The 24,769-nt window shown below is 44.5% G+C and overlaps 1 protein-coding gene across 1 annotated transcript; it reads left to right on the top strand.

Annotated features, from left to right (window-relative positions):
- The first annotated feature begins 7,473 nt into the window (after positions 1-7,473).
- Positions 7,474-8,442, top strand: LOC146975069 (olfactory receptor 52Z1P-like). Its single transcript, XM_085796927.1, has one exon. It carries the CDS (start codon positions 7,474-7,476, stop codon positions 8,440-8,442), a length of 969 nt encoding a protein of 322 aa, XP_085653053.1.
- The last annotated feature ends 16,327 nt before the right edge of the window (positions 8,443-24,769 follow it).

Here is a 24,769-nt window from a genome sequence, read left to right as displayed (position 1 = left end):
AGCAATTCACAATTCAAATCTTTAAATCATTTGCACTGTAGAGACAATGTCAAGATGATTTGTCAAATTATGACAAACAAACCTACAGTAATTGATGTCGGTCTGTATAATAGGCTTTTTTAAGTTGGTCATAAAAGTTTATTAATCAATTTTTTTGCTTTCTGTGTATTTTTTGTGTTGAAAGCCATCATCATAAAGCAGAACTTTGTCCTTCAAGTGTTCAAACATTTCTGAGGAGACTCATCAGATTCTTGATGATGGTTACATGCTGTCATTCCGATATCCCACCATTCCGACATACCACTACTCTGACATGCAATCGTTCCACCTTTCCAACAAGGCTTTCAATATAAGGAAATGCGTTAATGCGTAACTCCCTCCTACTTATCTGGACTCTTGGTATCTATCTGTCTAGCCTCTACCTGGTCTTTTTTTTTTTACTAAAATTAACCAACTCCTTTCATCATTGCCTAAACCCAACCAGTACAAATCTTTTGGGGGAAATTATTTATATATTTATATTTATATTACTGTAAAGAAATTGCAGGATATTTTTTTTAAAAAAAGAAAAAAAAACACCGGCACGAATGGTCGGAATGATGGGACATTTGATAGAAAATAAGAAAAATAACATTTAGAAAATTAGAGGCATTATGTCGGACTGGTGGGATGTTGGAATAGTGGTCGCCCTCCCTTGATTATAGTCCGGTAATCATCTTTGCGTTGTGATTATTTCAATGACATTAGGTTTGTGTGTGAATTGCTGATATTTTTAAAATAATGTTTCCTCATGTTTCACCCTCCTCTGTCACCACACATAAAACTCATCTTTTTTCCTCTCTCTCTGTTTTGCACCTGTGACCATAGAGTAAGACTGAATATTGCTGTAGTTTTACAGTTTTATTCTTTTCATTCATTTTCTGAGGGGGAAAGAATGGACAACTCAGAAAAAATGATTACATCTGAAAATGTTTTTATTACTGGTCCCCCTCGGTGTCATAAACAGTGGTTTATTGTTCAACAACATGAAATGGTTATGTGCTTGTGTGTACTTGTTAATGCAACATAGTGAGGACCAAAAACCTTCCTAAAATGCAGGGACATTTGGGAATCTTCACTTCCAAAGGCATTTTAGGTTTAATGTGTTGTTTTTGATGTAGCCAGTTAGTTTTCATGTTCAGTATTATGGGCCTGGGAATCCACTTTGTCAAGTGTCCTGACAAAGAGAGAAGGGTGTGTGTCTGAGTGTGTTTGTGTGTGTGTGTGTGTGTGTGTGTGTGTGTGATGTGTGTGTGCGTGTGTGTCTGTGTGTGTTTACACCACATGCAAACCCATTAAAGTATCAGATGACTTACAAATTTACATTTATTTAAAAACCTTTCACTTGCTATGTGTCTCTTTCATGCATTAATCTGCAGAAAACACCCATGATGATTATGATGATGATGATGGTGGTGGTGATGATGATGAGGATGAGGATGATAATGCTACGTATCAACGGTCTAGGGGTGTGCAAAGCAGCAGGTATTTGTATCTGCATTTGTATTTGTTGAGGGGATAAAAGTATTTGTATTTGTATTTGCATTCAAGTAAAATTCAAAATAAGCATAAAAATCCTTTTTTTTTTTTTACCTTACACTTCTAATTTACGTTAGATACGTTAGATAGTGTAAGCATTCTTCAATTATCCATTAAAAGATATGCAATATTGGTTGATGTTTTTCCCTAAATCCAGCAATGAACATGTAACAAGGAATGTCATTGAAAAGAAAATAACATAACAGCCATTACCTCATCCATGGTTCAACCAACAACTAATAAAATATCATTGTGAACATTATGAACCCCACCACCCGCCGTCCTTGTTGGAGGACGTTGAACAGAAAGAATAAAAACAAATAATACTTAAAAGAACTGTTCTTTCCAATTCACAGAATTCCAAGAAATAAACTTTATCAACCCCTGACTGGGAGATCTGTAAATAATATGACATTGTCGTGGAAATATTGGTCCTGCCGGTGGCGAGTCAAAGAACAAGACAGGAGAGGTAGCATGCAACCAAGTTTATAGCTAACGCTCATTATGCTTCTGGCCTGTCTAGCCTCTACCTCATGGTCTTTTTACTAAACTCAACCAACTCCTTTCTTCATTGCCTAAAACCAAACCAAAGCACCGAGCAAAGATTTTTTTTTTGTCCCCCAGTCTGCTGTCAGCAAGGTCGCTGGATGCAGCAGCCTCGCGCCCTTGTGGGCTCAAGTGGGGTTCAGCCTCACTCGAGTGGAGCAGGGGAGAGAAAAAAATGTGTATTTCTTTTACTCTCTGGTGAATCTCCCACAACAGAGTGGGGGAGAAAGCAAGTGGGACAGATCTGCCCAGTCCCTGAGCAGTACACATTTCACAGACAAGCCACAACGCAGAGTGTAAACAACGTCACCTGGTTCAGCACCATAGATAGCTGCGGGGGCGGGGGGGTCGGAACAGCGGTGTTTCAGAGTGGTGGGGATTTCGGAACAGCGGAGTGTCGGAATAGAGAGCTGTCCCCAAAGTTATAAACTGCCTCCGGAACCCAGTTAAGGTACAAAAATCTAAAATAGTGATGCAGTTAAGTCTTTTTTCGCTCAGCCAAGCCTTCTCTGTTGCTGTGTCAGTCACACTCTTTTACTCCAAGCAAAAGAGCACAGAGAGTCTGGGGGTCTGCCCGAAGGCCGGGCAGAGGGCAACACTGCTTGCGAGTCGTCCCCGGAGGCAGCGCTAGAGGACGCCGCCGCTTGCGGGACTGGAGACCAGGAGGGAGGCGGACCGCCCACCAACGACCACCGGACCACCGATTGCAGTCCCAGGGCAAAGGTGGGCTGTGCTGGCAGCTGGACACCGGTGACATGAGCTGGGCAGACCACCGGCAGAACGGTGGCAACCGGTGTCGAGCAGACCACCGGCTGGATACCGGAAACAGGGGTTGAGCAGTCCATTAGCTTGACACTGGAGACAGAAGCTGGATAGACCTCTGACCGGACACTGAAGACAGGGACCGGATGGGCCTCCTGCTGGACACAGGAATCAGGAGCCGGGCACTTGGCCGGCTGGACAAAGGGATCAGGAGCCGGACAGTCCTCCGCTTGGACACCAGAGACAGGAGTCGAGCATTCCAACTGCTCGACAATGGAGATGGAAGCCGGACAAACTTCCTGCTGGACACAGGAAGCAGGAATGGATGAGCCCCTTGGCTGGATGCTGGGAACCTGGGACTGCTCGCCACCAGGTGGGAGACAGGAAACTGAGTATGCTGAAGATCGGCGCCCTCGCTGCCTATGTCTCCTCCTCGGTGCCCTGTCCTCCACAGGAGAGCTGGGTGCTGCATCATGTGACGCCAGAACAGGAGTGGCATCAGCCGGGACCCCTGACACTGGAACAGGAGTGGCGTCTGCCAGGAGCCCCGGCGCTGGAACAGGAGTGGCTTCAGCCAGGACCCCCAACGTCGGAACAGGACTGGCGTCTGCTGAGACCCCCGACGCCGGAACAGGAGGGGCATCCAAGGGTTACAGCCCAGGGAGTGGCGCTGGAGTATGCTGCAGCTCAGGAGGTGGCGCCGGAGAATGCTGCAGCCCAGGAGGTGGCGCCGAAGAAGGCTGTAGCTCAGGAGTTGGCGCCAGAGGAAGCTGCAGCTCTGAGAAGGGCACTGGGGAACACTGCAGCTCTGAAAAGGGCGCCAGGGGAAGCTGCAGCTCTGAAGAGGGTGTTGAGGAAAGCTGCAGCTCTGGATGTGGCAACAGGGGACACTGCAGCTCTGAGGACTGCGCTGAGGGATGTTGCAGCGCTGGAGTTGGCCGAACTGCCAATGAAGCATGGGGAGCAGGAGTCGGCCGGACCACCGATGAGGCACGGGGAGAAGGAGTCGGCTGGACCACCGACTGCCTAATTGCAGGTAGGGGACATGGAGACTGCTGCCCAGCCGGAGGGCTACTTGATGGCTGCGGCCCAGCCAGAGGGGGACATGAAGGCTGCGGCCCAGCCGGAGAGCTACTTGATGGCTGCGGCCCAGCCAGAGGGGGACATGAAGGCTGCGGCCAAGCCGGAGGGGTACTTGAAGGCTGCCGCCCAGCCAGAGGGTGACATGAAGGCTGCCGCCCTGCCGGAGGGGTACTTGAAGGCTGCGGCCCAGCTGGAGGGGGACATGAAGGCTGCGGCCCAGCCGGAGGGGGGCATGAGGGCTGCGGCCCAGCCCAAGGGGTACTTGATGGCTGGGGCCCAGCCGGAGGGGGACATGAAGGCTGCGGCCAAGCCGGAGGGGTACTTGAAGGCTGCGGCCCAGCCGGAGGGGGACATGAAGGCTGCGGCCCAGCCGGCGGGGTACTTGAAGGCTGCGGCCCAGCCGGAGGGGTACTGGAAGGCTGCGGCCCAGCCGGAGGGGGACATGAAGGCTGAGGCCAAGCCGGAGGGGTACTTGAAGGCTGCCGCCGAGCCAGAGGGTGACATGAAGGCTGCGGCCCTGCCGGAGGGGTGCTTGAAGGCTGCGGCCCAGCTGGAGGGGGACATGAAGGCTACGGCCCAGCCGGAGGGGGGCATGAGGGCTGCGGCCCAGCCCAAGGGGTACTTGATGGCTGGGGCCCAGCCGGAGGGGACATGAAGGCTGCGGCCCAGCCGGCGGGGTACTTGAAGGCTGCGGCCCTGCCGGAGTGGTACTTGAAGGCTGCGGCCCAGCTGGAGGGGGACATGGAGGCTGCTGCCCAGCCGGAGGGGTGCTTGAAGGCTGCGGCCCAGCCAGAGGGGGACATCAAGGCTGCGGCCAAGCCGGAGGGGTGCTTGAAGGCTGCGGCCCAGCTGGAGGGGGACATGAAGGCTGCTGCACAGCCGGAGGGGGGCATGAGGGCTAGAGTTCTCAACGGGTCGGGCCAGCCCGACAAACCCGACTGGACCCGCGGGTTCGGGCCGGGTTCGGGTCGAAAAAATATGAAAGTGACTCGGGTCGGGTCGGACCTCGGGCTGCCTTTTTTCTGTCTCATAAAAAACATTTCTGGTGTAAATTGTTGTTTGTTCATGTGTGTGTCTCAGACAAATATCCCACTCTGCATCTTGTGCTGCTGTGGGCAGAACCACTGAAACATTACTGCTGGAAAATGCCGACGATAGGCATGTGCCTACTCCACAGCTGCAGCTGTGCGTCAACAGCACGCGCACTGGTTGGTGGATACATCTCCACAAAGACGCACCGTTCCCGCGGCGGAAATGTAATCAATTGCGCCCGCTGTCTGCTGATCAAAGGGCAACTGTAGCCTACAGCAGTACGTCAAGTCCCGCCCGTTAGCGGGCCGGTACCGGAGGGGCCAGATGACGTGAGGAAGAAGACGAGTGCTGTGTCACCGGCAGCGGCACCTCCCGCTGCAAGCACGTTGCTTTTTTTTTTTTTTTTTTGGGCCGGGCCGGGTTCGGGCAGATAATTAATGCTGGTGTGTCGGGTTCCGTCGGGTCCGGGCTTAATAACACGCGGGTCGGGTCGGTTCGGGTTGTAATTTTCAGGCCCGTTGAGAACTCTAATGAGGGCTGCAGCCCAGCCCGAGGGGTACTTGAAGGCTGCTGCCCAGCCGGAGGGGTAATCAAGGGCAAGGAGCACACAGGAACACGGGTCGGGACAAGGACCTCAAAATAAAACAGGAAACAGCTCAACACAAAGAAACAGACACCAAGACCAAACACAGGGACACAGACTATGACAATACTGTGTCATTGCTAAATAACATCATGATATTTTCATTAAGCAGAGTATCGGTGACGGCTCTCCATTCCGTAACACCTCCATTCCGACACCCCGCTGTTCCGAAACACCGCTATTCCGAATGTGGAACATGGAGAACGTGGAACATGGAGAGCTGTCCCCAAAGTAACTTATTTGGCTTTTTATTAGCAAAAATCAAATACTGCTTTCATAAATACGTATTTCACTTAAGTCAAATCACACCTGCATACAAATGAAAGCTTTCTCGTACCTTAGAATGAGTTGTTACAAGTCAATACAAATATACAAGGGGGGGCGCACCGAACCTTGGCTGCCATGTTGCATCGCCATTTTTTACGTTCAGTGGCAGCGTGACCATAGGTAACCACAAGAACTCAACGGAGCTCGGGGAGAAAGTTTTCCAGGTAGCGCCTCTTAAAACTGTCACCACTGTGTAGTGTGAGGAAGGACGGAGGCACTGATGTTGTATTCAGGTGGACACCGTTGGCAAACCAACCAGATAAAAACATGGGTCAGGTAAACAATACTTCATCACCATGACAACATATTGTCACACCTGTATTGTTTAGCCTTGTGCTGGCGGACCACTTGTTTACATAGACGCTTGTTTATCCTGTTACATGCAGCGTCTGTTGTCTGTCTGACATCTGTCCGATTTCACGTGAATGCAACATCAAGAATACGTTATGATAGGCAACCGCACCGCTAGATGGGGGGAATTCCTACATACTGGGGCTTTAAGGTAAAAAAATCTAAAATAGTGATGAAGTTAAGTCTTTTTTTCGCACAGCTGAGCCTTCTCTGTTGCTGTGTGGAGCAGCCTGTGTCAGCCTGTGTCAGTCACCCCCACCCCCGACTCCTGAACGTCACTCACTCATCCAGGCATGCACTGTGGTCTCATGAGGAAACACAGCTTTTTGATATGATGCTTTTCTTGTTCCCGAATACAAATATTTTTTAAAGTATTTGTTCGAAATAAGTATTCGTAAAAAACACGTTATTTGTGCTTTTCCGAATACCGTATTCGGGTTCGGCTCCACCCCTAACATACAATATACTATATCATTGCTAAACAACATCATGATATTTTCATTAAGCAGAGTATCATCTTTGTTATTTTAGGGTTGCTCTGTGATCTCCAGTACTGTGACATGGGATATGGAGAGGATGGTTGGTGCTGAGTCAGTGGTTACCAAGTAACAGCTAACCTGTCAGCGTGTGACGCTGCAGCTCATGGCCACCAAATAAAAGTGTGAGCTGTTGGCTGATGTCTAGGGTGGAGGGTGGTGTAGGGTTGTACAAGGTTATTCTGGCCAATACACACACACACACACACACACACACACACACACTAACACAACATTGGAAAGTGGAAAATGTGTTTGAGTTAATGTGACTTCGTTCTGTGTAACTATACTTTATGTTATTTATTTTCCCCAAACCCGATCATTTCAGTGTTTCTTGACTTGTCTCTTTTATTTGACTCTGATGTCTAAATTTAGTGCATGTGTGGAGCAGAGCTCTTAATCTTACAGGAGCATAAACCTGTATTTCACCATATGTAAATAACTGGAGTCATACAGTTTGAGAGGAACTATATTGTATTTAGTGTCGTGTAGGTCCGTCACACCTGGTGGATCCATCTCTAACCCTAACCCTAACCATAACCCTTGTTTTTGTACATTTTTTTTCACTGGCTCACAGATGTTTTCAGCTGCATCTTTTCCTAATCTATTGCATATATGCAGTTGTACACAGATATGGGAAACCAGACTATCAGAGATGACATGCTGCTAATAGAGGGGTTAAAGGTCTCTTCCCAGTTCTTCTTTCCCACCTTCATCCTCATCCTCCTCATCTACACCTTCGCCATAACATCCAATGTCTGCCTGGTGGTCCTGATCCTCAGCAACAGGAGCCTTCACCAGCCAATGTACTTACTGCTCTGCAACCTGAATATAAATGATTTAATCGGAGCCACAGTAATTATCCCTAGTTTGCTCGGAGATCTGTTACTTTCTACCCACTCGGAACATCGGTACATCCACTACATCAGCTGTGTGACTCAGGCCTTCTTGGTTCACATGTATGTAGGTGCTTCCTACACCGTACTGATGATCATGGCCTTTGACCGCTACGTGGCCATCTGCAGTCCACTGCGTTACAACACCATCATGACCAAAAGGATGGTGGTGAACCTCTCGCTTGCTGCCTGGGGAACCATCCTGGTGCTGGTGTCGATCCTGTTGGGCCTCACTATCCGCCTGTCACGCTGCAGGTCGGTCATAACCAACCCATTCTGTGACAATGCCTCGTTGTTCAAGCTCTCCTGTGAGAGCGTCCTCATCAACCAGATCTACGGCCTCGGCTACACTGCAGTGCTGCTGGGCTCCTCCATGGGCAGTATCACGCTCACCTACCTGAAGATCGCTGCTGTGTGTCTGGGCAGTAAAAACAAGGCCCTGAACAGGAAAGCGCTGCAGACCTGTGCCACACACCTCGCTGTGTATGTCCTATTGCTGAGTTCAGGTTTTATTGCTATTATACTGCACCGTTTCCCTGAGCTTGCAAACCAAAGAAAGATGGTGACCATTCAGTGCGTTGTGGTTCTTCCAGCTCTGAATGCTGCGATCTATGGGCTACAGATCAAAGAGATCAAGCAGAGAATTGTTGCCTTGTTCCACTGCAGCAAATCAACTCAACAGAAATGAAGCAATTCACAATTCAAATCTTTAAATCATTTACACTGTACAGAAAATGTCACGATGGTCTGTCAAATTGTAAATATTGATGTTGGTCAGTATAACAGGCTTTTTTGAGTTTGTCATAAAAGTTTATCAATCCATTTTTTTTTGCTTTCTGTGTATTTTTTATTTTTAAAGCCATCATCATAAAGCAGAACTTTGTCCTTCAAGTGTTCAAACATTTGTGAGGAGACTCACCAGATTCTTGATTTTTGTTACATACTGTCATTCTGATATCCCACCATTCCGACATACCACTTTTCCGATAAGGCTTTCAATATTAGGAAATGCGTTAATGCGTGACTCCCTCCTACTTATCTGGACTCTTTACTTCTGGAGTATCGCTATCTATCTGTCTCGCCTCTACCTGGTCTTTTTTTTTTACTAAACTTAACCAACTTTCATCATTGCCTAAGCCCAACCAGTACAAATCTTTTGGGGAAAAAATATACTATTAAAGGAATTATCACAAAGGCAGGATGTTTAAAAAAAAAAAAAAGAAAATTACATTAGGTTTGTGTGTGAATTTAAAATAATGTTTCATCATGTTTCATCCTCCTGTCACCACACATAAAACTCATCTGCATTTCTCAGACACCTTGTGTCTTTTTCTTTTTTTTTCTGTTTTGCACCTGTGACCATAGAGGAGGCTTTAAGACTGAATATTGCTGTAGTTTTAAAGTTTTATTCTTCTGATTCATTTTCAGAGGGGGAAAGAATGGACAACTCAGAAAAAATGATTGCATCTGAAAATATTTTAATTACTGGTCCCTCTGGGCGTCACGAAACGACAGCGTGGGGGGGGGGGGGGGCAAGCAGGCTCCTGTCCCAGCCCCCCCTCCCCTAGAAATATTTTAAAACTATAACAAATATAGAAAAAATGAAGACACTGAGACATTAACAATCAATCATCTGACAAGAAATATTGTCTGTTACATTCCTATGATAGTGATTGGGTTTTTGTTTTTCCTGATGGCGCGCTGAATTTGGCGTTCACGTTAGCAGTGGTTGATGCGTAGCAGCTAGTTAGCAATTGTGTCAACAGAGCAAAATGGACCGTTTTGTAATATCAAGAAAACGAATGAGAGTGGATGATGGTGGTGGCGGTTGTAGTGTTGGCACACGAATAACAAGGCCGGAGTGTAGAACGGAATACTGTTTACTTAACAGACTAGTTAGCAGTACACAACATTGTATTCAGAAGTCGCCATCTTAAATCTTCTTCTTCTACGCTCTTGCAACGTCTCAACCGTGTCTGCTTTATGACACTGCCACCTAGCTTTATAAAGTAGCAATAATATAATCAGGGAACACAACATCTCGTCTCTCTGTAAAATAATACGCTCTCAATATAAAGCGAATGCTATACAAAACATAATAAGTAAATCCTTCTGCAATAAGGCTGTAGCTCTGCGATGAACTAAACACAAATAACCAAATATTCTTGTGTACCATTAGCATAGGATATCATGAATAAGGTAGCTTTACATAAGGGACATTAAACATGTAACAGTGCACATCATTGTCAATAAAATAATTACTCTTAACTTCAACTTCACTAATGTCTAGTGTATAAACAGTCATACTTTGAACCTTGTAAACTGTCTTAGCTGTAATAATCAAGTTACTACAATCATCTCAGCTTTCTTTTGGTCAACCTATGACGTGACATAGTCCTCATGCCACTTGGGCTTGTGTTTAACACGTGGCTGTTTGTGAGAGGGGCAATGGCTAACACCTGTGTGTAGCAGTCCAGATGTGTCACAGTCTTGTCCAGCCAACGGAGGAGTGTGGGCAAGATGTGAGGCATTCCAAGTCTTCCCATCACTCAGTAAGAAATAGTTTGGACCTATTCTCTTCCTCATAGTTGCAGAGGAAGTAAATCTGGGATGAGCTTTAGGGACGTGATGAGGCTTCCTTATCCTCACTCTTTCTCCTTCTCGGAAAGAAGGCATACGTGCGCAACGTTTAGCATCAGTGTAACGCTGCATTTTTTTCTGATGTTTCTGAACTGCATGACGAGCTGAAACATCCAGCGGAGACATGGCAGGGGAAGAATATCCAATTTGGTGCGGTCTGTCAGTGTGATGGCATACCTGCAAGGGTTACACCACGCACAGGCACAGGCACGCATAGGAGCCACAACTGTCGCAAAGTTAGGCAGAAATTTTGAGTACCAGGATAATAGGCCAGAGATGATCTCAGGGCAACAGCATCAGAGGGGGGAGGGGCTTTCAAGACAGCATTAATATGCTCTTGGTCAGGAAGGATGCCATCTGCAGTAATGGTATGAAAGCGTGGGGAGGTCTTCCTGAAGTGACACTTGTCCTCGTTGAGCACCAGTGCAGCCTCCTTCAGCTTTTGGAGGACAGTGTTGAGGTTCTGGTCATGCTCAACAAGGGTGTTGCCATAGACGATGAGGTCATCCAGATAATTTTGAACACCTGGGAGGCCGTTGAGGATGTCAGCCATCATTTTCTGGAAGGCAGGGAGCAGACGCAAGGCTGTAAGGAACTCTCCGGAATCTGAAAAGACCATCATGTGTGATGAATGCTGTGAGGTCTCTACTATCTTCATGAAGAGGCAACTGGTAATATGCATTAGCCAGATCACTTGTAGAAAACATCTTTGCACCTTGTAAGTTTGCAAACATTTCATCCACATGGGGTAGTGGGTAGCAGTCTGTGACCACAGCCTTATTTGGTTCACGGAGATCTGTGCACATCCGTATTCCCCCAGTTTTCCGTCCTGTGACTACAATAGGCGAAACCCAGGGTGATGCATACATTTTTTCAATCACGCCAGCTTTCAGCAAGTGGTCCAGTTCAGCTGAGACAGAAGCTCTCACAGCAAAAGGCAGGCGTTGTAGCTTCTGGCGTACCGGTTTAACAGTGGGGTCAAATTTCACCTTATGCACAAAATTTTGTGCACAACCGATGTCTGGAGTGGCAGGGATGCAGGTAGCAGGTGCAGCATTTGTGGTCAGCACAGGAGTAGGTGAAGCAGTCACACAGCTGACGGCAGGAGCAGCAGAGACACAGGGAGTAGATGACAAGTTTGTACTAGACACAGGAGGGAGGACATTGTTACCTTAAATGCAGATTATAAAATTATTGCCAAGGTTTTAGCACTACGGCTTGAAAAGGTTTTACCTAGTATTATTCATTTAGATCAAACTGGGTTTGTTCAGGGTCGAACCTCTACTGACAATTTGCGTAGGTATTTTGATATTCTTTATCATACAATTGAAGTAAACTCTCAAAATGTTATTCTCTCTGTTGATGCTGAGAAAGCATTTGACAGAGTTGAATGGAAATATCTTTTGTCTGTGCTTAGAGGGTTTAATTTTGGTCCCAATTTCTGTCACTGGATATTAACTCTTTATAGTTCGCCTATGGCTGTTGTAAAAACCAACACCAACTATTCTAAGCCATTTCTGCTTTCAAGGGGCACCAGACAAGGCTGCCCGATGTCCCCTGCATTGTTTGCCACCGCCATCGAGCCGTTAGCTGCAATGATTAGATCTCATGATCATATTAAAGGTATTATAATTGGGAGAGAGGAACACCTTATATCCTTGTATGCTGATGATATTTTGTTATATCTTCATGATCCTTCAAGACTTCCGGATGTGCTTTGCCGTGTGAAGACGTGCGTGCGGAGGCTCCGTGTAAAAGTAGTCAAAAATAGTAATATCGCCAGTTTACTACCATTTTGAGGAAGCTCGTTTAATACGATTCGTGCTTTGGAGTGAACGAGCGTGCTCACGGGGCAATTTATGACCGAAAATGTCCAACCGACAGACTCGAGCCGGCGTAGAAAAGTCGCACGCGGACGGCAACCCTGCCGCCACAGCTAGCAAAGCTAATGCTAGCCCAGCACACGCCGACGACATACCTCAGTGGGCTAAAGACATGATGTCCGAGATCAAAAAAACCAATGCTGGGATTACAAAATACAGAGAGGAAACAAAAACCGAGATCATGAGATGCAAAGAAGAAATAGAAAAAGGAAGAAAAGAATCGAAAGCCGAGATGGAAAAGTGGGCTAAGAGTTTGGAAGACAACACTAAAGCTCAGTTTGAGTTGCTACGTGAGGAGGTGAGGCTGATAAGCGAAACAACTATCAGTCTGGCGAACGAGATGGAAGCGCGGAAAAAAGAAGTGGACGACACGCTGAACGATCAGTCTGACAGTATAACCAGCATGGAGACGAAAGTGAAAGAAATGGAGAAGGAGATACTGAAGCTGAGGGGACGGAGTGAAGACCTCGAGGCGAGATCACGACGCAACAACATACGCATCGTGGGGGTAAGAGAAGGGGCTGAGACAGGCAAGAAGCCGTCGGAGTTCATAGCTGGCTTGCTGGAAGAAAAACTGGGACTATCAGTGACACCGACGCTTGACCGAGCACACCGAGCACTCGGTGCGAGACGAGACGGGAACGGAGCTCCACCGAGGGCGTTCGTTGTGAGATGCCACTACTACACAGAGAAGGAGGAGATACTGAAGAAGGCGAGGGAAATGGAGAGAACACCAGAGGGTCGGAGTGGACAGATTCACATCTTCCCAGACTACACCCAGGAAGTAAACAGTAAGAGAGCAGCATTCAAAGAAGCAAGAAGCCTCCTGCGCACCTGCAAGGGGATCAGGTATGGGCTCCGTTACCCGGCAACGCTGGTGATTACACCAGAAGGAGGACAAACGAAAATCTTCGAGAGCCCAAAAGACGCCATGGAGTACATCAGGAAGACACTGAATCCCGGGTGAAACATATGGACTGGTTTGAGCTTGGCTAAGTATAAGGGCTACACTGGTGTAAGGACTTAGATGTCACAAGTAATATTTCATTTTATTGGATTTATATTTGAATATTTTCTACTGTGGCCCTACCTCATATTACTGTTCTTACACATTACTGTTTTCTTTACAGTTTAAGAATTGATTATTCCTCCTTGACCATTGTTGCCTACTCTCTGTGGTATTGTAATTTATTTTTAAGGACCTTTTTGCTACAAGCTCCCCCTGCTGCTTTTTCCCCCTCCTTTTAGGAGGTCATTAGATTAAAGGGGTGATATTATACTTTTAGAATCAAGGGATATTTTGCACGGAGCTGCACACGGTAGGCTTGGTGTGCAGGAGATGGTGGACCGGTTGGCCACGAGAGTGCTTGTTAAAGAGCACTGTGTTTGGGTTCATGTTCATATATGCAATGTGTTATGTGTTACTTGTGTATGTGTGTGTGTTGCTTCCCCGTTTTTTCCCAGACACCGCCCCTTTATTTTTTCTGTTTTTGCTGCCAGATCTTCAGGGTGTGATCCAGATAGTGGACGGCACAGGAGCATAGTGGGGACATTGGGCTGCGGACTCCTGGCATGGCACCAAACATGGATGGGAGCAGAATGGGCACAAATTTGATGAGCTGGAACGTAAGGGCGATCAATAAACCGGCTAAACGGAGTAAGATCTTTTCACACTTAAGAGACCAGGGAGCAGAGATAGTCTATTTACAAGAGACACATTTGTTAAACAAGGACCATCTCAAACTCTGTAGGGGGGGATTCAACCAGATCTACCACTCAAATTTTGATAGTAAGAGTCGAGGAGTGGCCATCCTTATACACAGGAATGTACAATTCATAGAAACAACTGCCATAAAAGACAAACATGGTCGATATGTCATTGTAGTTGGGAAATTATTCAATATGCCAGTAGTGTTGGCAAATATATACGCACCCAATTGGGATAATGTTCAATTTTTTAAGGATTTGTTTTCATTACTACCTAATTTGGACACACATAATTTGATTTTGGGGGGAGACTTGAATTGTGTCCTAGATTTAACTCTGGACCGCTCTAGCCCAACACCTAGCATGCTAAGTAAATCTGCACAATGCATTAACTCCTTTTGTAAAACATATGGTATATTCGATCCATGGAGATATGCAAATCCGACCTCCAGACAGTACTCCTTTTATTCCCCGCCACACCAAACTTATACTAGAATTGATTATCTTTTGTTAGACAATAAATTGACCCCTATGGTAATGAATGTAGAATACCCTGGTATAGTAATATCTGACCATAGCCCGGTCACACTAAAACTTCATTTTCCTGAGTATACGCCACCTCAGAGGATGTGGCGGCTTAATAGTAGATTATTGGCTGATGACGATTTTAAAGAATTCATTAATTCGCAAATAGTTTTTTTCTTGGATCTTAATGATACCCCTGATATAAGCAGTGGCACTTTATGGGAATCATTAAAAGCGTATATACGCGGACAAATCATTTCATACAGTGCTGGTGAAAGGAAAAGAAAAACGAAACGTACCATAGAATTAATGAAAGCAATAAAAGAAGTTGACCTGGCAAATTCTATGACTCCCTCTGAGGAGCTACATAGAAAAAGGGTTTTGCTCCAGACTGAATATGACATCCTGACAAGTCAGCGTGAGGAAGATTTATATCTTAGGTCAAGACAAGATCTCTATGAGCATGGTGAGCGCGCTGGTAAACTCCTGAGCTACCAGCTAAAACAGTCAGCAGCTGCTGGTATGATAGTAGAGATAGGAGATAACGTGGGTAATAAAATTATAGATCAGAAGGGTATTAACAATCAATTTAAATCTTTTTATGAGGACTTATATACCTCAGAAATAAATGATAGGGACCCAGTGAAGAATTTTTTTGAAAACCTTGAAATACCATCGCTAGAGGCAGCAGATAGAGATAGATTAGAGGGACCTATATCTGCCACGGAGATAGACAAGGCAATTCGGAATATGAAGACAGGAAAAGCGCCGGGCCCTGATGGGTACCCAAGTGAGTTTTATAAAACATTTGCTCCCAAACTGATACCATTGCTTTGCAGAGTATTTAAAGAAGTTCTTGATAAAAAAGCTCTGCCCCAAACAATGTCACAGGCCTTGATCTCTGTACTCCTTAAGAAGAATAAGGACCCACTTAAATGTGAGTCATACCGTCCAGTAAGTTTACTTGGTTGCGATTATAAAATATTGACCAAAGTACTGGCAGCTAGAATTGAGCTTGTTATAAGTAAGATAATACATCCTGATCAGACAGGGTTTGTTGCAGGTAGACAACTCTCCAGCAATCTCCGCCGTCTGTTCAATGTAGTATATACTGCTGAAGATAACATTATGCCAGAGATTGTGATATCCCTAGATGCCCACAAAGCCTTCGATAGAATAGAGTATTTCTATCTATTTACGGCCCTCGAGAGATTCGGATTTGGTCCTACATTTTGCTCGTGGATTAAAATAATTTATGCGAGCCCCCAGGCTATGGTAAGAACAAATAATATAATATCTGAACCCTTTTCTTTGTTCCGGGGAACAAGACAGGGGTGCCCTTTGTCACCCCTGCTCTTTGATGTGGCAATTGAACCCCTTGCAGTAATGCTGAGACAGGCTGCTGAATTGGTAGGAATACAAAGGGGGACACAAAACCATAGGCTGTCCTTATATGCTGACGATCTCCTCCTTTTCCTGTCAAACCCGGCCATTAGTATCCCGGTGGCCCTTGGTATTATCAAAGATTTTGGGAAGGTGTCGGGCTATAAAATTAATTTAGAAAAAAGTGTTCTTTTCCCCATTAATAAACAGGCGAGGAAACTTTCTTTCCAGGCCTATCCCTTTGCAACACATAAGGATAAATTCACCTATTTAGGTGTTAATGTAACTAGTAAATATAAAGATTTATTGGATCATAACTTTAGAGTAACATTGGATAAAGCAAAATTAGATATGGAAAGGTGGGCATCGCTCCCTTTATCATTAGCAGGGAAGATAAATTCTGTAAAAATGAATATAATGCCACGGTTCCTCTATTTATTCCAGACTATACCAATTTTCATTCCTAAATCATTTTTTAAAGAATTGAACAAATGTACATCTGCCTTTATTTGGAAAAAAACAGTTCCCAGGATAAGAAGAGAGTTTCTTGAGAGACAGAAAGGAGAGGGAGGCCTGGCGTTACCGAACTATATGCACTATTATTTTGCCGCTAATATACATAAGTTGTTGTTTTGGGTCAAAGAGTTAGATGAGGATGAAACCCCAATATGGGTTCATATGGAGAGATATGCTTCTAGCCCAGTGTCCCTGCACTCCCTGGTCTGCGCTCCTCTACCCTTGAGCAAACATCTTTACACAAACAACCCAGTGGTATCTAATACTTTGAAAATTTGGGTCCAATTCAGATCGCATTTTAAAAACAGAAACGCCCTCCTATCTGCTCCCATCTATGGCAATCACTTGTTTTCCCCAGCCCTCGGGGGAACAGCTTTTAGGGAATGGCATAGAGCTGGGGTGGAATGTGTCAAACATCTTTTTAAAAATGGTACTTTTATGTCTGCTGCTCAACTGGAAAAGGACTATGGAATCTCCTCCAAGACTAATTACTTTAGATATTTCCAGGTTCGGGACTTTGTGAAAAAGACATTCAGCCCCTCCCTCGAGCTTCCACAAGGCGGATGGATAGACGAGCTGATGGACACAGATCCGACTGCTAAAGGGACAATCTCCACGCTATATGCGGATATTCAGAAGGTGGCTTCCCCCTCCCTGGGCGGTGTAAAAAGGAAATGGGAGGAAGAATTGGGGTTGGACATATCGGAGGTTGACTGGGGAGGGGCAGTGGAACTAGTACACTCTTCTTCTGTATGTGTGAGACACGGATTGATACAGTTCAAGGTGTTACACAGACTCCACTTGTCAAGGGACAAATTGGCAAGAATGTACCAGGGGGCCGATCCTACCTGCCCCAGATGTAAACAGGTGCCAGCCAACTTATGCCACATGTTCTGGTCTTGTTCCAGGCTGAAAGAGTTCTGGGCCAAAATTTTTAGAACGTTCTCATTCATTTATAACAAAGATATAGAGCCAGTGCCTCTGACAGCCATCTTTGGTGTGGCACCGAGGGAAACTCAACTAACAGCCTCTCAGAGGAAGGCAATAGCATTCACCTCATTGTTGGCTAGGAGACTGATTCTATTTAACTGGATAAAGGCAACACCGCCATCCCATAAACGATGGGTGGAAGAGGTGATGGCACACCTCAAATTAGAACATCTTAGATTTACTATACAGGGCAACACCAAGAAATTCTTCAAGGTCTGGCAGCCTTTTATTTCCTATTTTGAAAATGAGTTTCCATCTGCTCCAACATAACTGGCAGCTTTTTACCCCCCCCCCCTTTTTTTATTTTTATTTTTTATTTATTTTCTTTTCTTTAACCTTCTAATCCGTTTGTATAATAACTTTCATCCAAGACTGTCTGTCTGTCTGTCTGGGTATGTCAGGTTTCAGTATGGTATGTTGTGTTATTGTTTCGTAGTTTAGTCTTACATTGTGTTGTAGGACTTGAGTTCGTGTTTTTCTGTATGAATGATATAGTTTTTGAAAACTCAATAAAAACACTTTGATTATTATTATTCATGATCCTTCAAACTCCATGCCATTTATGTTATCTTTATTTGAAAAATTTGGGAGGTTATCAGGCTACAAGGTTAATTGGGATAAAACAGAGATAATGCCAATTTCTAATTTTGATTACACTTCATTGAGGAACCATCTTAACTGGAATTGGTCTAATAAATGCATTAAGTGTTTGGGTATGTTCATTCCGAGAAATCCGGAAGACATCTTTAATCTGAACTATCTTCCATTAGTTAATAAAATAACAGAGGAATTAAAAAGAATAGGTCATCTTCCAATTTCTTTGGTAGGTAGAGTCAACATAATTAAAATGTCTGTGTTGCCTAAGTTTTTATATTTATTTCAAAATCTTCCGATTATTCCATCACAAGCCTTTTTTAAGAAAGTACAGAGTTTATTGTCTTCCTTCATATGGAACAATAAAACCCCACGAATTCGAATGTCAGTGTTACATCTACCATATGAGTCTGGTGGCCTGAAGCTTCCCAACTTTTATCATTATTTTTTGTCATCTCAGCTTATACAGCTTAAACAATGGTTTTTGAATACATCATGTTCTTGGAAAAGAATAGAATCTTTTGATGTCTTCCCTTACAGTTTGAAACATTTACCATATATCAAGTTCAAAGATTTGGATAATATTACCAAGAATCCTGTTGTTTTAAACAGTCTCAGTATTTGGAAATTGTCTCATAAACTGTTAGGCTATACGACTTCTCTCTCTCCTTTTTCTCCAATTTGGAAGAACCCAAGTATTATATGTTGTATGGATGACACTTTTAAATCATGGTATGATAAAGGCATTCAAGAAATCAGTCATTTGTTTGATAATGGGACATTTCTCTCTTTTGCTCAGCTGCAACAGAGATATGGATTACCTCCTTCCCATTTGTTTAGATTCTTTCAATTAACTCATTGAGTGCCGCGCTCCTTTCCAAAGTTTTAGTCAAGTGTACCGGCAAATTAGACCATATTTGACTTTTTATTTTAGAGCCATAGTGTATTCTATATTATTGCCACCAACACATACTGTAGCTCATTTGAAAGGTTTAACTTTATCCTTCAAATGGCCACAAACCGTTTGTTTCTACGTGCCTCCGTTCCTGAGAAAAGTCAAGCTAAACATGGCTGGGTTTCACCAAAATCCCTCCTTTTTTTCTAGAAAAGGAGATAGAGCGTCTTTTATGAAAGGTGCGCTGTTTGTGTCTGTCGCTCTTCAGACACTCGCATTTCTGGATCAAAGGGCTCGTATAAGATAAATATACACAACAATTGTTGTTCTATTCACAAAACCACCATCGGGGGCGGGGGGGGCGCCACTAAACAGCAATAACACAGACGCACCGTGCCGTGTCACAGCCTCTCGCCGCGGAACGTGAGGCTCTGCCGGCCACAGCGGCTCGCGAACACCGGTCCCGCCGGTGGTCGCGGTCCGTCTGTGGTACGGGTCGGTGGTGCCGGTCTGCTTTGGTCCAGAGACCATCAGATTTTACCGCGGGAGGACTTTGGGGAGGACACGGTGTTGCTCCAGATGAAGACCGGGCGGGACAGTGGGCTGAGAGCTTCCTGGTTCAGCTCCCAGCTGCTGCAGCCTCGCGGGTGAGAGCGGAGCAGCAGCGGAGCAGCTGCTGCATCCACATGCAGAACTCCGTTTGCAGAAGCTGAGTTATGATAAAAAACTTCCAGATCATGAGCTGTCATGTGACTTTGATCGTCATCTATTTCAGTTCTCCTCGTCGTAGAGTCCCCAAATTTACATATAATGTGTATTAAAGTGTCTATTTTCATAATTTAAAAAAAAAGCAAAAAACGAAAAATTTCGTTTTTGGCACTCAACGCATGGGAACGAAAAACGAGAAATTACGTGGTTGGCACTCAATGAGTTAAGACATGCAGTAAATATTGAAAATGGCTCCCTTCAAGAACCCACACCGTCAGGAATTGATGTTGTATTAAACAATAAGAAGCAGGACAAGCAGAAAGGTATCTCTAAATTATATCATGTCTTTATTGATTGTTCTGTGGTAAATACAGATAACTTAAGACAAAAGTGGGAGCAAGATCTTCATATGGAAATTCAGAAGGAAGACTGGTCTTATGTTTGTAGGCAAGTTCATAAATGTTCTTACAATTTAAGGCACAAACTCGCTCTGTTTAAGATGATACATAGGATTTATTACACTCCAGAGAAACTACATAAAATGAACAGTGAGATGTCATTTCTCTGCTGGCGTTGTAAGAAACAAAAAGGTACTTTTTTTCATATGTTTTGGTCATGTGACTCACTTTATTTTTTTTGGAATTCTGTCATTCAGTTATTATCTCAGTGTTTATGTGTGTCCATTCCATTGTCATCTCGTTTGTGTCTTTTGGGAACTAATACATCTGATGAATGGAATAAACATCAGTGCAGGTACATAGACCTTGCCATGTTGGCAGCCAGGAAGTGTATAACCTTGAAGTGGAAGGCATCTGAACCCCCATCAAGAGTCCATTGGTGGAATGAACTTTCAAGCTATCGTACTTTAGATAGTATATATTATAGGAGTAAAAACAGATCCTCAGACTTTGTAAAAATTTGGCATCTCATATTGACTTTGATTTTGGAGTGTCTTGGGCCAATATAGGGCATAGTGGAGATGGTATGATCAGTGTGTAATGATATGTGTTATTGTTCTGTTGTATTGTGTGTGGGTAATCCCCACCTTTAATGATTTTTTTTTTTGTTTTTTGATTTTATTTTAGTTATGTTTCGCTGCTGGTGCTTGTCTGTTTTGTTTTGTTGTCATTGTCTGTGTGTTTGGAGGGTATATGACTGGTTGTTGTTTTTTTGTTGTTTGTTTTGTTTGTTTTGTGAGGGAACCAGGCCCATTTGGGATTGATTGACTGTGATATGAAGTGCTGTATTACATGAGATTTGGTGATCTGAGTTCCTGCCCTCTGGTTGAAAATGAAAAAATATAATAAAAAAAAAAAAAAAAAAAAAAAAAAGCAGATGCTTAAGGCTTCCATAAGATCTCTTCCTAAGTGCCCTTCTTCACCACATAGAATGCGACTGGAGCAGTGAGAACTCCTCTACTCACTTTGACTCGTAGACAGCCAAGCACAGGAATTTTCCTCTTTGTGTAGGTCACCAGCCAACTAACAGGTCGAAGCAGTGGTGTGTCATTGAAGTACTGAGCATAGATGTAGTGTGGCAAAATAGATACTGCAGATCCTGTGTCAACAACCAGTTCATGCTCTGTGGTAAGAGAAGCAGGTGTCCTGCATGGCAAGGGTTGTTTAAGTATAACACAGTCAGTTTAGATAGCTGGATCTCACCTACATCACTTGTCTTGGATGAGCGACAAACACGAGCAAAATGTCCAACTTTATGGCAAGACTTGCAAGTTGCTTTGGCTGCAGGGCAATGAGAAGAATTAGCCAGATGTTTGTCAGAACCACACCTGAAACAGCTGCGGGAAGATGTAGTAGTGGCATTGGATGGCTTATTTTGGCAAGTGTGCTGTTTGTATTTCTTTTTAGTGAACTGTGAACGGGGCTGCACAGCTTGCACTGGAACACTTTCATTTTCTGAAATTGCTTTGGCTTGTTGAACAGCGGATTCTACTTGTGATGCAATTATTAAGGCTTTGTCCAGTGTCAGATCTGGTTTGAGCAGGAGCCGCTCTCTTATGTTTGGGTTAGACACATGTTCAATCAACTGATCACGGATCATCTCATCTGTTTTATCATCAAATCCGCATTTTGAAGCAAGATCATGCAGCACAGCCACATACTGTGCAGTAGTCTCATGAGGTGCTTGTCTTCACTGTCTGAAGGCATGTCGTTCCACAACAACATTTAGTTTGGGTGTATAGAGTCAAAGGTGTCACCTGTATCTGGTAATGAGTAGAAAGTCCGTTGTCTCTCGGCTCCGAGACAGCGCGAGGTTCAGGTCCAAGTGTTTCCCGTTGCATTAAATTACCAGCAGGTAATTATTGAAAATCCACATCTACATGTTGAAGGGTGTCGACAGGTCTCCCGGGCACAGCAAAAACATCGGATGTGCAGGCACATTTCCAGCCATGTTGAGTCAGCAAAAAGCAAAAAAAACACGTACGTCAGGATCCTCGTCGCCAAAATGTAGTGTTGGCACACGAAGAACAAGGCCGGAGTGTAAAACAGAATACTGTTTACTTAACAGACTAGTTAGCAGAATTCTATTCAGAAGTCGCCATCTTAAATCTTCTTCTTCTACACTCCTGCAACGTTTCAACCGTGTCTGCTTTACGACACTGCCACCTAGCGTTATAAAGTAGCAATAATATAATCAGGGAACACAACAGCAGTGGTGATTTACGGACGCACGGACCTTCTAGCGGTGGGGTAGAGGAGGACAGAGTGATGACGGACCTGGAGAATGAGGATGAAGGCGAGGATGAAGAAGGGGCGGTAATAGGTGAGGTGGCGGCGGCATCGGCGGCATCGGTGGCATCGGCGGCGGCACCGTCTTTAACACAAGACTCGGAGACTGGTGGTAACATTCCCGAAAATGTGGAGAAAGAAGGGGGGAGTGAAGGAAGCGCCGAAGCTGCGATGGCGGGAATCCTATGGATTTAAGTCAAGACCCAGCAGAGAGACCGAGGCAGCCTCAACTTAAGTCATTCCCGCGTTGGACATTTGGATCCCAGCTAACATTGAGGAGTTTTAGCCACTTTTGGTTCAAACAGTACTCATGGCTGGAATACTCGCTGTCAGTTGATTTTTTGCTATGCCTGTCGACATTTTTTCCACCATGCCCGGGGTCACACAGAAAAGAGCTTCACCCATGGTGGGTTCCGAAACTGGAGGAAAGGAGCAGAGAAACTTGCACAGCACAATGTAAGTGTTTCTCACAAACTAGCTATGGTAGGCTGGTGTGAGTTTTAGGAGAGGGTGAGAAGTGGTTCGAGGATTCTGACAAAACTTGAAGAAGAAGTGCCACATGCGTTTTGCATACATTGCTATGCACACAGATTAAATTTAGTTATGGTTGACTATGGGTGGAATTGAAAAGACTATCAGACACCAGATGGGCGTGCCAATATTCGACACTGTGGGCAATGAAAAGATCGCTGCCTGCTATCTTAGCAACACTTGCGGAGGATAGCAACCAGACAAATGCTCATAGAGCTACTGAAGTATGATCACTGATTGATGCACAGTTTGTTCTGCACATCTGTATGCTGGAGAGCATATTCAGTCTCACAAAGAACTTATCTGATCATCTACAGGGCACAGATTTGGAGCTGGCATCTGCTGTTGATCTGGTCTTTGCGGTTGTTGATGCCCTCAATGACAAACGCAATGCTGAAACATGGACTAAAATCTGGGAGTGTGCCAGTGATATGTGTGAGACAGTTGGCATTCACATGCAGCGCCCACAGGTGAGGAGAAAAAATACCAGAAAAATACTGGGAGGAGTAGATGCAAATCAATTTATTTAGCGCATGCAATGTGATTTACCAAACCAGGAAGAGATTGCGGTGGTGGTGTGGAGCAGCTTGTGTCAGCCTGTGTCAGTCACACTCTTTTACCCCCCCCCCGCCCCCAACTCCTGAACGTCACTCACTCACTCATCCAGGCATGCACTGTAGTCTCATGAGGAAACGCAGCTTTTTGATATGATGTTTTTCTTGTTCCCGAAAACATTTTTTTTTTTTTTTAAGTATTTGTTCGAAATAAGTATTCGTAAAAATGTTTGTGTCTTTCCGAATACCGTATTCGGGTTTGGCTCCACCCTTAACATACAATATACTGTATCGTTGCTAAATAACATCATGATATTTTCATTAAGCAGAGTATCATCTTTGTTATTTTAGGGTTGCTCTGTGATCTCCAGTACCGTGACATGGGATATGGAGAGGATGGTTGGTGCCTCCAATTGATCATGCGCCCTGGCTACTTGGCCAAGGGAATGTCCCTTTGGCCAAGTGGCTAGCGCGCATGACTCTTACCCGGGATTCTTGGGTTTGGATGCTGGTGAAAATAAGGAACTAGAACAAACTACAAACACAATTCAGACTGTATAGCTCAACATGGTTAAACTAGAAATATTGGGGATTACACTGTGTGTGTAACTAATGGGCGTTACACATACAATATACTGTATCATTGCTAAATAAGATCATGATATTTTCATTAAGCAGAGTATCATCTTTGTTATTTTAGGGTTGCTCTGTGATCTCCAGTACCGTGACATGAGATATGGAGAGGATGGTTGGTGCTGAGTCAATGGTTGCCAAGTAACAGATAACCTGTCAGTGTGTGACGCTGCAGCTCATGGCCACCAAATAAAAGTGTGAGCTGTTGGCTGATGTCTAGGGTGGAGGGTGGTGTAGGGTTGCACAAGGTTATTCTGGCCAATACAGTACACACACACACCATTGGAAAGTGGAAAATGTGTTTGAGTTAATGTGACTTGGTTCTGTGTAACTATATTTTATTTATTTTCCCCAAACCTCATTATTTCATATGGTACTCAAGTTAAAGTCTGGTCCAATTAAATCAAATCATTGATTTTTATCATGTGGGAAATTTGAAAGTTCTTATGTAAACCTCTGATGTCTAAACTTAGTGCATGTGTGGCGTGGTGTTCTTATCTAACAGGAGCATAAACCTGTATTTCACCATATGTAAATAACTGGGGTCATAAAGTTTGAGAGGAAATATATTGTATTTATTGTCTCGTAGCTCCGTCACACCTGGTTGATGCATCTCTAACCCGAGCCATAACCCTTGCCTTTGTACATGTATTTTTTTCACTGGCTCACAGATGTTTGCAGCTGCATCTTTTCCTAATCTTTTGCATGT

The sequence above is a fragment of the Trachurus japonicus genome, chromosome 14 (genome assembly GCF_045865225.1).
Source record: "Trachurus japonicus isolate A0001 chromosome 14, Traja_1.0".
NCBI lineage: Eukaryota > Metazoa > Chordata > Actinopteri > Carangiformes > Carangidae > Trachurus > Trachurus japonicus.
The sequence above is the reverse complement of the archived record's forward strand: the minus strand, read 5'-3'. Positions and strand labels throughout refer to the sequence as shown.

Bases quoted from the DNA above. Each gene is read 5' to 3' on its own strand.
- LOC146975069 (XM_085796927.1), top strand. From the start codon at position 7,474: ATGCAGTTGTACACAGATATGGGAAACCAGACTATCAGAGATGACATG.